This window comes from Amblyomma mixtum, chromosome 1, assembly GCF_055824585.1.
Source record: "Amblyomma mixtum isolate Tamu chromosome 1, ASM5582458v1, whole genome shotgun sequence".
Lineage (NCBI taxonomy): Eukaryota > Metazoa > Arthropoda > Arachnida > Ixodida > Ixodidae > Amblyomma > Amblyomma mixtum.
Window position 1 is genome coordinate 308151610 of NC_143012.1, and position 14269 is coordinate 308165878.

General features: G+C 47.2%; 1 protein-coding gene across 1 annotated transcript; it reads right to left on the bottom strand.

The window, feature by feature from the left end:
* Window positions 1-665: 665 nt before the first annotated feature.
* On the bottom strand, window positions 666-13404 carry LOC149372360 (uncharacterized). Its single transcript, XM_089566822.1, has 2 exons — window positions 13275-13404; window positions 666-1978 (listed from the first exon to the last, which is right to left on the bottom strand). The coding sequence occupies exon 2, from the start codon at window positions 1929-1931 to the stop codon at window positions 1254-1256; it is 678 nt and encodes a 225-aa protein (XP_089422948.1). The 5' UTR covers window positions 1932-1978; window positions 13275-13404; the 3' UTR covers window positions 666-1253.
* Window positions 13405-14269: the final 865 nt, after the last annotated feature.

Below are 14269 nucleotides of genomic sequence, written 5' to 3' on the forward strand. Positions count from 1 at the left end.
GGTAACGCATCAGAAGACTTTTACCGCCGAAGCGTGCTTCTTCTGTTCACGACTGTACATCTTGAAGATATTAGAGCGCTTATTTATTGTCGTCTTTGTTTTATCGATGTAATGCGGCGAAATAACAGTACTGTTCTTTCGCTCAGATCACTAGGCAGTGCATGCAGATTCTATTTCTTTATCAGCGTGGATCGGTGCATGCCGATTCTTTTCTCCGTGCTGGCCACGGGTGCCGTAGCGCTATAGAACGGTGCTCCGACGGCTACGTGGAGGCAAACAGAAAACGCATCTAATTAAAGGTGGGCGTTCCGCATCAGTGGCGCTGCCTGACGTCGCCTATTGTCTTCCGATCCCCAAAGGATGTGCGTGTATTCGCGCGGGCATTTTCGGCCCCGTAGGTCAAGGTTGCGAATCTGTCGTGAATTGCGTTGTGAAGGTGTGGATTGCGTGCCTTTCAAATGTGTTTACCGTTGCCACGGAAGCGGTAGCTACGTGTCTAAACGCCAAAGACCCCCCTATTGTATCATTCGTGGAAAATAACGTTCAAAACAAACGCAACCTATGGCTGCCGGCTTTCTCTTACAGGAGACACTTCGCCGTCACATTGACTCTGCGGGCGGAGGATTCGCACCGACCCGCGGACGGCGATGGACGCAGACAGAGAGTCTGAAAAACGAAATTTATTTTTCTTTCTATCTTCTAAAAGCGTAACAAAAACAAAACGCTTCTTTCAACAGGTACCACCACCGTTGCTCGCAGCCGTGAAAACGGAAGGCACAGCGATATATCATGCACAGAAGTAGATTCAGCCGTCGTGTGCGGCCGGTGAGGGCGCAACTGGGCACCCGCCCTGCCTGGACGGATAGACTACGCTATAATGGAGGCTACGCAGAGGCTTCTACGGGTGGCGTAGGCCACACAGGACTTTGAGCAGACCCCGCGGTAGCAGTTGACTAGTGGTGTCCCCCCGGCCCCTGGAATGTCGAAGTAATAATGCCCTAAGAGATTCTTCTTGACGAGGCGAGATTCCTACGGTCGGCTGGCCCAGCCAGCTAATGCCCAACAGAGGTATAAATAAAGGCTCTCTCTCTCTCCTTCTAACCAGTGATAAATAAGCGCTCTCAACAATGCATGTAGCCGGCAGCGGCGGCGGAGGCAGCAGCAGGCAGCAGCAACAACAACAACAGTATTAACGAGGAAGGGCTACATGCAGCGGCGCTGTGTGATATGGGCCTTAAGTAAAGCAGAGCCGGTCAGCTCTGGTGGTGTGTCTTGGCGTGGGCGTTGAGGTTGCCGCGGTTGGCGAAGCCCTTGCCGCATACGGGGCAGCCGAACGGCTTCTCGCCCGTGTGGACGCTCATGTGCCGCTTGACGGTGGACTTCTGCGAGAAGGCCTTGCCGCACACGTGACAGCCGAACGGCTTCTCGCCCGTGTGCGTGCGCATGTGGATCTTGATGCGCTCCTTGTCGGCGAACCGCTTGCCGCACACCTCGCACGGGAACGGCCGCTCGCCCGTGTGCGAGCGCATGTGGCGCGTCAGGGACGTCTTCTGCGAGAACCGGTGGCCGCACAGCGCGCAGCCGAACGGCTTCTCGCCCGAGTGGGAGCGCATGTGCAGCTGGTGCACGTTGCGGGACGCCAGCTGCTTGCCACACACGCTGCACTGGAAGGGACCGCGGCTGCTGGTCGTCGTCGACGCCGCGGCGGGGCTCGGGACGGCGGCCGGCGGCGCCGCGGGGCTCGGCGCGGCGCTCGACGACTCCTCGGAGGAGAGAAGCAGCAGGTCGTGTGGCGGCGGTGCCCAGCCGCCGACGACGGCCGCCGCCTCCTTGGCCTGCATGAGCGTCGAGACGGGCGGCAGCCGCAGCGGCTCGCCGTTGGTGGGCGGCGGCAGCCAGGGCTCTGGCAGGTCCCCGGCCGCCTCGCTCATGGCCGCATGGTGGTCCCTTCACTGGCGCCCGCCGCAGCCCGATGGCCCTGCGCGGGAGAAGGAGAAGGAACCACCGTGTATACCCTGGCAGAGCTGCAGCCGGGGGCGAAAGGACATCTTCGGATAGGCTGCGAGAAACTTGCTTGAACAGCACTGTTTGTACTCTGTTGTCGCGGAGAAAACTAGAAGACTCACTTTCCATTGCTCATCTTCGTGAGCAGTTTACAGTATTGGAGTTTCCATGGCCGCTGCCGTCCGCTGGCCATGGCTTATGCGGAGCAGAACGCCAAACACCGCACGGATATAGAAGTGCTGAGAGCAGCAGCGTTAATGTGCCGAACGAGAACATGCTGTTCAGGCAGCTGGAACTAGAGCATAACTGATCGCTTGACGATTTCATTCGCATAACGATTCCTTGTCCTCCACGCATCATAGGCCCTTGCAAACGCATACAGTAGTGAAACCGGTGATTACGTCGGAAGATGAGAGTGACGGATATGTAAGGAAAGAGGGACGGCCAAAGTCTAAATGGAAATAACAGGTGGAGGTATACACCGTCGGGAGAAGAAGCTGTCGGTGGAGACGGCTGTGGATAGGGACAAGCGGGTGACACTCATTCGCTGAAAATAAATTTTGTTTTCTCTTTCATGACGAACAGCGAGTCAGCGACCGCACTTTGACGAGTGAGGTAAGTTCAAGGAAGAAGGTTAAGTATATGAGCGCTTCTATGCTTGTCCACAACACTCTTTCACTATGAAGCAGATGCTACGAGCGCGAAGCGACAGCTTCCAGCCGTCTGGTTGGCTGGTGAGCGCATGAGAACAGCATACTGGGGAAGCCGCCACTTCGTGCACGTAGGGTTAAAAGCACGATGCAAGCCCACGCAACATGTTAGTCGTCCCCGACTATGTTGTATTAGAGGGACAGTGAGAACGATTAAAAGTTGGCCTTTATCGAGGGGGTGCCCCATTCTAATCACAAATCGCCACTCTCACCAAAACCGGAGCTTTTATAAGCAAGAAATCACACACAAAAAACGAAATACAGGTGTCGCCATCACCGGCCTATGTCGGAAGTAAAATGCTTGCGTCGACAACGATTTTTCTGCACAGGATCCCTGAGGCTACACTACTCCGCTATTCACTTCGAGGCGGCGGCAACCCATTTTTTTTTTCGGTAAATATGTCGCAAGTTTGACTCGACTGGCGGGCAGATTTTTTAATCCAATTTTCTCGCTGATAAATGCGTCTTTCCCTGCAGATAATCCATTTTTACTGATAACAATAATTGGGTGAGGCTGTCCGCAGCGTCGGTTTAAGGTGGGGACACGCATCTCATCTTCGACCGCTTTAACAACACGGATTCATACCTAAAATAAAAAAAAGAACGCTCCTCCAAGTACATAACCAAGAGTAACGTTATCTCAACAAGAGCGCTCGAAAGGTTGCAATAATGAACCTACCAGGCGCAGCATAAGCTCGAAATGATATTAGTGAAAGTAAGGTATTTAGAGTGCACTTTTGTAGATAAACTACGGATCGTAAGCTCCGAAAGAAATCCACGATTTTGTAAGGATCATAATCTGAAAGCTCTACGCACAGCAGCCGCTCGAGTTAAGCCCATCTTTTCAGAAGCGATATGTGAATGCTGTTTGAAGAAGCACACAAGGCACGAATTCCACACGGAAAACGAGGGGGTTGGGGGGGTAGCCTTTGTCCACCGCACATGCACTATGTCACACACTGCTGTACTTGAAGGCACAAAGTCAGCATTTCTAGAGCGCACAACAAAGAGAAATACACGCCGTCTCTTTTGCCGGTAGCAGCTTTGAAATGAACACAAAGGCTAGTGCTCCTGGCGACATTCACTGCTGCTTATTTCGTGGGGCCTCAAGAAAAAAAAAAAAGAAAGCCATCTTTCTGTCGTCGGCGCGTTACGAACAATAAAGCCTGCGTTGTTTTGCAATGCTCGAATGCGTCAATTATGAAGAAAATCGGGAACGATTTTCTCGCCCTTCGTGCGTAATAAGCTCAATTCATCTGCTCGTAGGCCAGCTGGCTTAAAAAGAATTGTTCTTTTCTCTTAAAGAGTTACACTAAAGGCCCACGATGACAAGGGCGCTGGTTGCGAAGGCTGCAATGTGCGGGTAGCTTGAAGCCAACGTCCATCGTGCAGGCATAACATATTTTGTCAGAAACTCCCGACCTAAGTTCAACGCATTGCCTTGCACAGTATCGAACTCGCCACGCAGAGCTACACGGCGCATGCGCGAACAGATGCGCTGTTTGTGCGTCTTTTGTACTGTTCCTGTATTCATCAGGCTCTTCACCGCGCCTCCCTGGAGAGCGGACGCTTTGCAACATCCGCCCAGGCCTGCACTCATTAGAGCGTCGAGGCTTAACGCTTTCCCTCGCGGCATTCATCAGCCGCACATCAGTGACGATCGATACAGGCACGGGACTCTGTTACCGGCTACGTATACACTGTCCTGGAAGCAGCAGCTTTCAAATGCCTACACTCTAAACACAAATGAACCTTTAAGAGAGTAAAAAGGGATTAAGCTGTCCTTTAGTGCACTCTATTTATAAAGGGTACGCGCTAAAGGACAACGTTACTCCCTTTTTACTCTTTTCTGTTTAGGGTGTCTACATTTTAAACAGAAAGGACTAAACGGGATTGCACTAAAGGACAGTTTACTCTTTTCCCTATATAGGTGCATCCACATTTTTTCTTTATATCCTGCCGTATATGTATATGGCACTGACTGTGACCTGGTGTATTTTTGTGATGCAGCGCCCCCCCCCCCTCCTTCTCCCCCCCCCCATTATGTAATGCCCCACCAACCAGGGGTGTTTAAGGGTCAATAAATGATGATGATGATTCGTGTTCAGAGTGTACTTCAATTTCAGCGCCGTTTTTCACCCTCCTTTACCTCTTATTTTTTCAGCCAGCCATGACACCATATACCCACCTCAGTCCTTCTCCAACCTCCAGAACGCCTCCACAGACAAGAAGCAAACGAGAGGATCCCCCCACCGATCCGCACCCAACTCCACCTTTCAGAAGGGTCCACCCATCAGTAGTACGCGCAGTATAGATGAACTAAAAAGTGACGGCGAAAGCAAATTCAAAGAAGCAATGGAAAGGCGACCAATGTAAAGTGAATGGAAAAAGCCCCCTCCCACCGCAGCTTCGCCGCATCAGTTCTCATGATCGTCTGTCAATTTTTTTTTAAATATCAGGCTATATCACTACTTAGAGCATGTTTGTTAGTTCATCTTTTCTTGATTGCGGAAAATTATATTTCGTAATATTTATAACGTAGTCCAAAATTTTCAAAGCATGTGAGGAGCAAACGGCATTAATTTCGCAACTTATACGTTGCAAAACATGGTAAAGCCATCCTGTTGCGTAGCTTTAGGAAATATAACACTGTCCTGAAATGTGTCATGATTTGCACTTCCGTATGCAATTATTTTGTCAAATTAAGACGCTGAGATAAATTAATCCACTAGACACCTGACATATGAAAGAATACAAAGAATTTTTTGGAGTATGACATTTTTTACGTTCCAATAAATGTTAATTGCATGCGTAAATGTTGCAGACGTTGCGATATATCTGCATAATGAACTCCGCATTTAACTTACTGAGCGATCCATCGCATAGTGAAGCTCAAAGTATCATTTCCTTTTGCGGGAGTCACTTTTAAATCCAGAAAATCGAGAACAGTACGTTAGAGGGAACTCTACAACACGCTTTTTCCCGACTGGTCTTTTTACGCATTAGTGAACCCTTCCGACGTATCACCGGTGAACACGTTTACGCTCACTGGAAAGCCGTGTGCGCGGTCTATCACTTGCGACTACTTCCCGTTAGGAACTTAGTGCGGGTTGTCCAAAATAACGCATTTCTTAACAAGCTACAGTCCGGTGCCAGTGAAATATGAACGCCACCTTTAATGAAACACTTTCTATTCTGAGACAATCCTATGTCTAAGGCACGAATATTCGTACAAAGTAAAGTAAAGACAGAGTCGATGGCATGTCTATCAAGGACTCGAAATAAAATCGCTCAAGGCTCGAACTTTCAGAGATCAACACGATGCAGCAAAATTCGGTTTGCCATAACTCACATTTGTAATGCAGCTGTGTACAGATTTTGTTTTTCACGCCAGTCCAAAAAGACCGAAGGATACACGCAGGCAAGTCGTTTCGTGCATGTGGCCGCCTTCTAATATAATATAGCTAGTTCATTACAAATACGAAACTATACTCCCTCAAAGGAGACAGCACCGTTTCGCCATACGTGATACGCGAAAACGTCATAGATTTGATCTCCCTGAACAATACGGACAGCCAAACGTTTCTCCTCGCGCAGATAATGTCGCAACAAGGCGAACTATTCGCAGCACTTCACTCATCAGGGGGAATTCCCACACTTCCATTTCACATTTCTGACGAATCACCATTGTATACGAAGTTTCCCTGGTAGTGGTATCTCGTTTCTAAAGAAATTCTCCGCCAACGCTGCCTAAGTGTTCGACTTGAGCGTTAGCTACGGGAGCTTCAAGCGTTCATATCAGTGTGCTCAGCAAACGTGGAGAAGACCAAATTCAAACATCCGCAGATATGTTTCCTTTCCGGAAACAGAATTTCTAAGTTACGAGCACCGCCATCTACCACATGGATTTCCCACTGCTCTTGCAATTTACAGCTACCTTCGCTATATCCGGTATATTTCCTCGTCATATCAGTTAATAAATATTATACACGTGTGCATCACAACACGACGAGTCGTTTGACACCATCCGGAATACTCTGCGACAAAGAGTTCGTCCGTAACGGTAGTCTGAAGGTCCTCGGAACGCACGGTTTGTGGGCGGAAAGGTCGTCGTCGCGAATCCCGCACATATTTTGGGCTTCATCTCAATTGGTAATTTTATCCTCAGGAACATGAGAAGTCATTTGACATGGCTTCGAACATTCTGCGTCAAACAGGTGGCCCCCAAATTTTATGCAAATGGTGGTCCCTGGGGAGGCCCCACTTCGATGGCCGCCATATTGGCACATATACAACGGATTGAAACTAAACGTATCGACTAAAGCGCAACGCGTCAACTGTGGCTATGTGATACAGTGTGGTCACGTGGTTGCTGTTTTGGTCAACTTGACCTTCATCGCAGACAGACTCGTCGTCCTTGACTCGTCCTTAAAATTCGTTGCCCAACGTCAGCCAGCTGCAGCTCGGCGTAACGCAAACGTTCGTTGGGCCACTCAGAGACACTCCTCGATACTGTCTCATGTCCTCAGAGCATGAATGTAGCACGTGGCGTAACGAGAACTCGACTGTAAGCTGAGGCCGCTGCAGAGCCCCGTTCACCGTACACCAGCAGATGCCGGAAGTGTGGCTGCGGCGTTCGTTACAAGCTCTCGTAGACGCGAGGTTTCTTTGATAGAAAGCTCGACAGCACACAAAGGAAATACGTATTGGCAAAGTAGGCCCGGAAATCGTAATGGTATACCTGCCTCCCCCAGAAGCCGCAATCTCTAGTGCGCTCGTAACTTCTTTAGCACCTCGCCGCTTCAGTATTGTAGCAGATCCTCCCTGCGCGGTCATACACTTCGGTGTAAATGATAAAAGTTAGCGCAGCCCATTGATATCGATGCAATTCCTCCTGGCCAATAAACCTGCCGTATGAAACAGGATTCTTGCCTTTACGATGCCACGATCTCTATTAAGACGTTACATGTGCTTTGCGAGTGGTACATGAAAAAAAAAAAAAAATTTCGAAAGGGCCGAGTGTAAAAAAAAAACTTATGGACGTTTCTATGGGGGGTTCACAACAGGAAGAAAATGATAACTTCGCATTTGTAACAGTGCATATGACATGTGTCCAGAAAAGTAATGAGAACAGCTGCACCCCCTTGGGCTTTTGGCTGGCAAAAGATGCTGCCAAGACATGCGGCGGAACCAGGTACAGGTTAGAACCCTTTTCATTTGTGTGCGGTGCCCCTTGGTATCAAAAAGTTCGGAATTTTGGTACCCTGTTAGAACACCTCGTCACAGAAAAAAAATTTAGGCTAATCGAGGAAACAGCACGCAATGAGTGAAAATGAGCAACCATTGGATACTATAGAAATTACAAACAAAGCATGTGCGGAAGTTATTCTATCGACATCGCAGGTCTACCAATGTCACAAAGCTTTCAAGTATAGGGGCGACAATCTGTGCAACATGGAAAACACCCTGGACACCTCTCCCCATCAGTAACACTGGGCATCTGGCTGGTTATCAATGTTATCGTCTTTTTATGTATAGCAATAGCATTAGAGTCGTCGTGACGCCAAAAACCCAGCGATGTCTGAGGTGGATTGGTCGAGAGAGATCGACAGAGGTCACGTGACCTTGCGACGTCATCATAACCTGCCCACCGAATTGTGAGCAACCTAGTTCCTAGACAGCAACCTAGACAAACAATCGAAATCTAAATTCAGAAAAAGAATTTTATAAGTGCAAATGTCGGCACCGTCACAGCTTAGCAGATACCTGCTCCTGCAGCTAACAATCTAGGTATGGCGGTTGATGGACCGACAATTGCAAAGAAATTGACGCAAACACGTACAGAAATTAAAACAAGATGACAAATGTGAAATCTTGTGCTTCGCATTTCACTCTTATTGTTACTTAAATGTCCCCATAGTTTCTTTACTCTCGAAGAAATTGTTCACAATTAATTCGTACAACACGCCCATGAAATGCGTACTCTCGTCCAAGCTGCTTATGCAGAAGAGCACATCACTTGGTTAGAACCAACGTCGTATCAAGTAAAAATATTCGTTAACTTTCAATCCTGAGAGCAGATAACCAATAGGGTAAAAGGGATTCTTAGGGAAGGCGAACGCAGCCCGAGTCGAGAGTCAGGTGGGGAGATGAGAGATCAGGGAAATTAGCACGGATGGGGTTGATGTGGCTGGCTCAGGTCAAGGCTAATTGGAGATTAGGAGGCGAGGCCTCTCACCTAACGTGGACGTTCTCTGGCTAATGATGAAGATGACCTTTGAGTCAGACGATGCACATCTGCCCTTTCACTGCGCCCGGCTTCATTTTTTGCCGACGCTTGCGACTGTCACTCTATCGCTTATTAATGCTAAAACATTAGATGGCTAATCGTCAAGAAAACCCGGCGTCGAACAAGAAGTGGCGGTGTTGCAAAATTCGCGATTGGTCGAAACTGTGTGACGTCATCAAAGGCGGGAAAATACAAATTGTTAATCAGTAACAGTCAGTGCTAGTACTTACAACTGCACCAACTACAAATGAATAGAACAGAATTAGAATAGAATAGAATTGAAATAGAATTAGAATGGAATTGGAATAGACTAATTCGCATTACTCGCACGTAAGATCCTTAAAAGCGCCCGGCATCTTTTTTCTCTATAGTGTGGGCTTAGGGTATAGTTTTTAAAACTAACGAATAGAAACAGCGGCGTTATCTCAAAGATAATTTCGATATAACGTGCGAACAACATTAGCGACAATTCGTACTTGTGAACGCTGTTTATAATGAAGTGAAACTTTTCAACTTGTTTTCAGACGAAATCACCATCATGGCACATAAATGGCATCAAGCCTTGGCTTGTGGCACCGGCTACTAAAATAATGACAATAAAGAAATACAGTATTAAGTATTTAATATGAATCCTAGCGCCAATCTTAAAGCCAATGTCAATCCTAGCCCGAGTTTTACGAGAAAGTTCTTGACCATTTGAACAGTTCTGCGCATGAGCGATGAAACTGCCATATGATGGATCCTTTGTATAGGGATATTACACCCACTCACACCTCAGTAACTGCCAAGGAACTTTCACTGGGAAAACCAGTCCTATAGAAGCTTCAAAACATTGAGCTCAGACTGTGCTTCGCGTAGCTTGTCTTCCAGAAGTTGATAAGTCTGAAAGGCCACACTTCAGCAAAGTGGCCGATGCCCTAAAGCTACACAGTGTAGACTCCTTAAGTTTCCAGCAACGTCGCCAAGATTGCCAACGTTAGCGGACGCGATGGGAATACTTTTGAGGGTCACAGCATGAATTTTCAAATTCTTTTCCATGCAACAATTTTCAGAAATTGTGTTCATTGTTTTCCGTACACGTAGTGTACATAAATAAGACTGTTATCTCACTGCATCTTCTGTCTTCTTTGCGAATCGCGTTAGCAAAGTGTCTCTTCTGCTACACCTGCCCTTGAAAATTGCTTGGCTGCGCCACTAATAAAACATTATAAAAATTTATACAATCAAGTGCCTACAATCTAATTTCTTGCGCTTTGCGTCGAAATTGTTTCTCTAGAGATTTTCAGTTCTATTCAAAATTTACCAATCAACACAAAAGCTTCAGCCACGGTATTTGAGTGAAAAGCACTACATTTCCTGGTATCTTAATTTTCTTGTGCGTTCAAACCCTGATTAAGCCACCGTTACATTTTTGCATGACGACTAAAAATGAAGGAAGTCACAGTACAACTCTTTAGGCTGTGTTGTGGCGACCTATTTCGACACAACATCATCACCATCAGCCTGACTAAGCCCACTGCAAGGCAAAGGCCTCTGCCATATATCTCCAGTTCCATGTACATACCTCCATATATATATATATATATATATATATATATATATATATATATATATATATATATATATATATATATATATATATATATATATATATTACTTATGTTCCATATATATAATGGACTCCGCCATATATCTCCAATTCAAGGAAAGTTACGAAAGGAACCGTAGCTTTACTACAGGTTGTTGCTATGGGGGTAGATGAGGATGAATTTAGGCACATTTATTTGAAGAGTTGAATATTCGCTTAGGAGCTATTATTTCTTAGCAAACATAGCTCCTGCTATTGCTGGCCTGTCCTCTCGGCAGGGAATAAATCGTACAACAGCTGTCAGTCGCTGAAAAAAAGCAAACGTACAACACGCCTGAAGACGTTAATCAAGATTACCGCTAAGTAAAGAACGTCGGCGGTGAACCGATTAAAGAGACGAGAGATTTGACTGCCCCCAAAATAAAAAAAAATATTGACTCCACAAGAGAAAAGGCAGGATACAACATGCTTTTCGACACAGGTGAAAATTGTAATGAGTGTGGGCTTAAAAAATAAAAAAAACTATAGCCCCACCTGTCACTGATGGGCGCAGAATAAGAGGAAAAGGCCAATTCAATTACGCCACTACCATAAATCGTGAAGAACTGGGTTTCCACAAAGTGCCTAAGTTTGTGGTGCAAATGGCTGTCCGTCAAAATAAATGGCTATAACAGTTTTTTGGTAGGGCAAATATATTAGACGCATATTCTCTCCTTGAAACGCGTTCGTACGTCGGTGAAGAATACAGTCTCATTCGTAACAGTAAGAGCGAACAACGGGGCCGCGGATGAAATCATTTTAAAAGAAAAATAAATGTCAAACAGTGCGAGTGGAACCGTGCCTTATTACCAGAGCTCCCATGCTCTGCTCTTTGTTTTTCAAATAGTATAAGTCAGCACACCCGAAAAACGACATACGTTAGTGAAGTACATTTGAATTGCCTTAATCCGCTTCCCACATGCGTTTTCTAGATTGGTTTTATTGATCAGCTTCTGAATGAAGCGTAAATCTTAATCGGCATACCAAGGTTTCAAGTGTTGCTGAGGAAATATAACGAGCCGCGGTGTCATCTCCTTTAGCTGCGAAAAAGTGAGTTAATAACTCCTTTTAATGTTTAATGAGCATATATTTAGCCTCTCTAACAGACACTACCACAAATATTTAGCACCTAACGACAGATCAAATATCCCGTCTAATGGTCGAAGATGCCTTCTTTTGGCTTTTGTTCAAAATTGTATTGGCTTAATTCAAACAAGGACATTAAACATCAAGAATAGCCGTGCGTGGCTAAAGAAAGGAGCAATGTATAAACGTCGTTTGGTTTTTGGTTTCATTTTTTATCCCAGTCAGTGCCAGTACTTACAACTGCACCAACTACAAATGAATAGAACAGAATTAGAATAGAATAGAATTGAAATAGAATTAGAATGGAATTGGAATAGACTAATTCGCATTACTCGCACGTAGAGGAGATTTTTCTCAAGGCGATTTTTTCCTTTTAAATAACAGCAGACTCAAAGTCATTGCTTGGCAAGCGCTCTAATACTTCATTGAACGATGACAGCACATAAACTGTCTACGTAACACATATCAGTGACATTCCAGCGTACAACATGCTAAGCAACACCTTAGGGCAAAACGTGATGAAAATTACAATGCGCGAACGATGACAGTACATGAACTGTCGACGTAACACATATCAGTGACATTCCAGCGTATAACCATGGTCTGACTCGTGCGTACAACACGCTAAGCAACACCTTAAGAGAAAACGTGATGGAAGTTACAGCAGTGCGTCAAACCTACAAAAAGAAATTTGAGCAAAGCTTGCTGGAAGGCGAGTTGTGGCTAACAAGGACCTTTACCGCATGCATTCTCTTTTTACTTAAGCTTTAGTACACAGAAGTATACATACACGCATGTAAAGACATGCACGACGCGTGCACTTGCGCAACTATTACGTATGCGAGTCCTATCATTTTAATTACGCAGACTGTCAAGCACTGACACGACAGCGGTCGGTCAGTTAGTCCGCTTTCCTCGTCATTCACCTTTCGCACCTGTCATCGCAGCCAACCAAGCTCAGCCGCTGCCACATATCTGGCGAGGCGGCGCACACGAGCTTTGCTGCAGTGCGCCTCCCTCCTACGGAAGCGCGCAAACCGAAACTGCGTGAAAGGGGAAGCGGGGAAGTTACGGGACGCGTGTGCACGCGGTGTGCCAGGCAGCAGCAGCAGCGATGTAGTACCAAGGTGTCCCGTCAGGCCGGTCAGCAGGAATGAATCGAGGGAAGGGCGTGGGGGAAGGAGGGGCAAGCGCGGTCTCGTTTGCTGCAGCAGTGCGTGCGAGGAGCATAAAGTGACGGCGGCGCCACTCGTGCAGCGGCCGGACTTTAAAGAGGACCCACCAGCCGCGCTGGTGGTGCCCGCACCCTGGCCTGTCGGCACCGCGGCGACAGCAGCAGCAACAGCAGCAGCAACGGCGGGCCGGGCGCCGCCGCCGCAGGGCGGGCCCGAGGAGCCAACAAGACAAGCAAAGCGCGATAGGCGTGGGCCAGCGCGGGCTAGGCGCGGGGCACGACAGCGCACGACTGCGGCGTAGCACGGCCCCGCGCCACGGAAGGGCGCGAGGGTGTTACACTGCGCCTTCCTTTCCTTCTGGGCGCCTAAACGCGGACACTCACCGAGCAGGGCCAGTTTCGCGAGATCGCCATCCAAACTGCTCGGGGCCATGGTGGAATGGCACCCGGAAATGCTGCCAGCGCCGCCGAGCATGCGGTTTCGCTTTCGCCGCGCGCTCCGCCGCGCCCCGACTTTCACCTCTGTGGGCGGGGAGGCTGCGCGTGCAATTTGAGCGGGCGTACTTGTGCCTCACAAAAGGTTCGTAATTGGAACTTGCTATTTTTATTATGCTACTCATGTTTCCTCTTTGATTTTACTCAAAACGAGTTTATTTTGCTCGCTAGAACCGTCCGTAACAGCTGCTAACGTTGGCAACAATGAAAGACAATGAACCGTTAGTACAACAGGTGTCTGACAACGATGGTGCGCGTCCGTTAGGTGTCGCAGTTCACAACGTAGCCACAGGGGGCAGCACTCACCTTTGCCGGAGTCGGTTCCGTTCGCTCTCTTGATGAGAGCTGCTCTTCGATTTTTCCGTGCGCCGTTCGCTTTTTCTTTGCAGGGTTTGATCGCATGACGTAAGGGTAGATGTGCAACCTGTATTTTCTGAAAGCGTAGTGTGTGTAGGGGAAGTGAGAATCCTAAGTTCTGGTGATTGATTGATTGATTGATTGATTGATTGATTGATTGATTGATTGATTGATTGATTGATTGATTGATTGATTGATTGATTGATTGATACTTACTGGTTTGTTCGTAGTTTGAAAGACCTGGAAGGCTTTTGCTATGATAAATGAATCATTGCCAAGTCCAATAATGATCAGCTTTTAACTCGCAGCATTATTTTATTTTATAGGGGACGAATCTTTGTGAGGTATATTTTTGAAGAGCGAATTTTATGAGCACTACGAGAATCTATTCTTTGAAGCCAGGTGTTCCTTCAGGTGACATTAAAATGTATGGACAGTATTTTTCTCTCATTATTCTCTAGAGCGCCCCGAGGGCCCATGGTCGTCCTACTCCTCCTGCCCCCCTTCCCCCGACTTGATTCTCTCAT

Excerpts from the sequence above, each read along its gene's own strand:
- LOC149372360 (XM_089566822.1), bottom strand. The coding sequence starts at position 1,931 with ATGAGCGAGGCGGCCGGGGACCTGCCAGAGCCCTGGCTGCCGCCGCCC.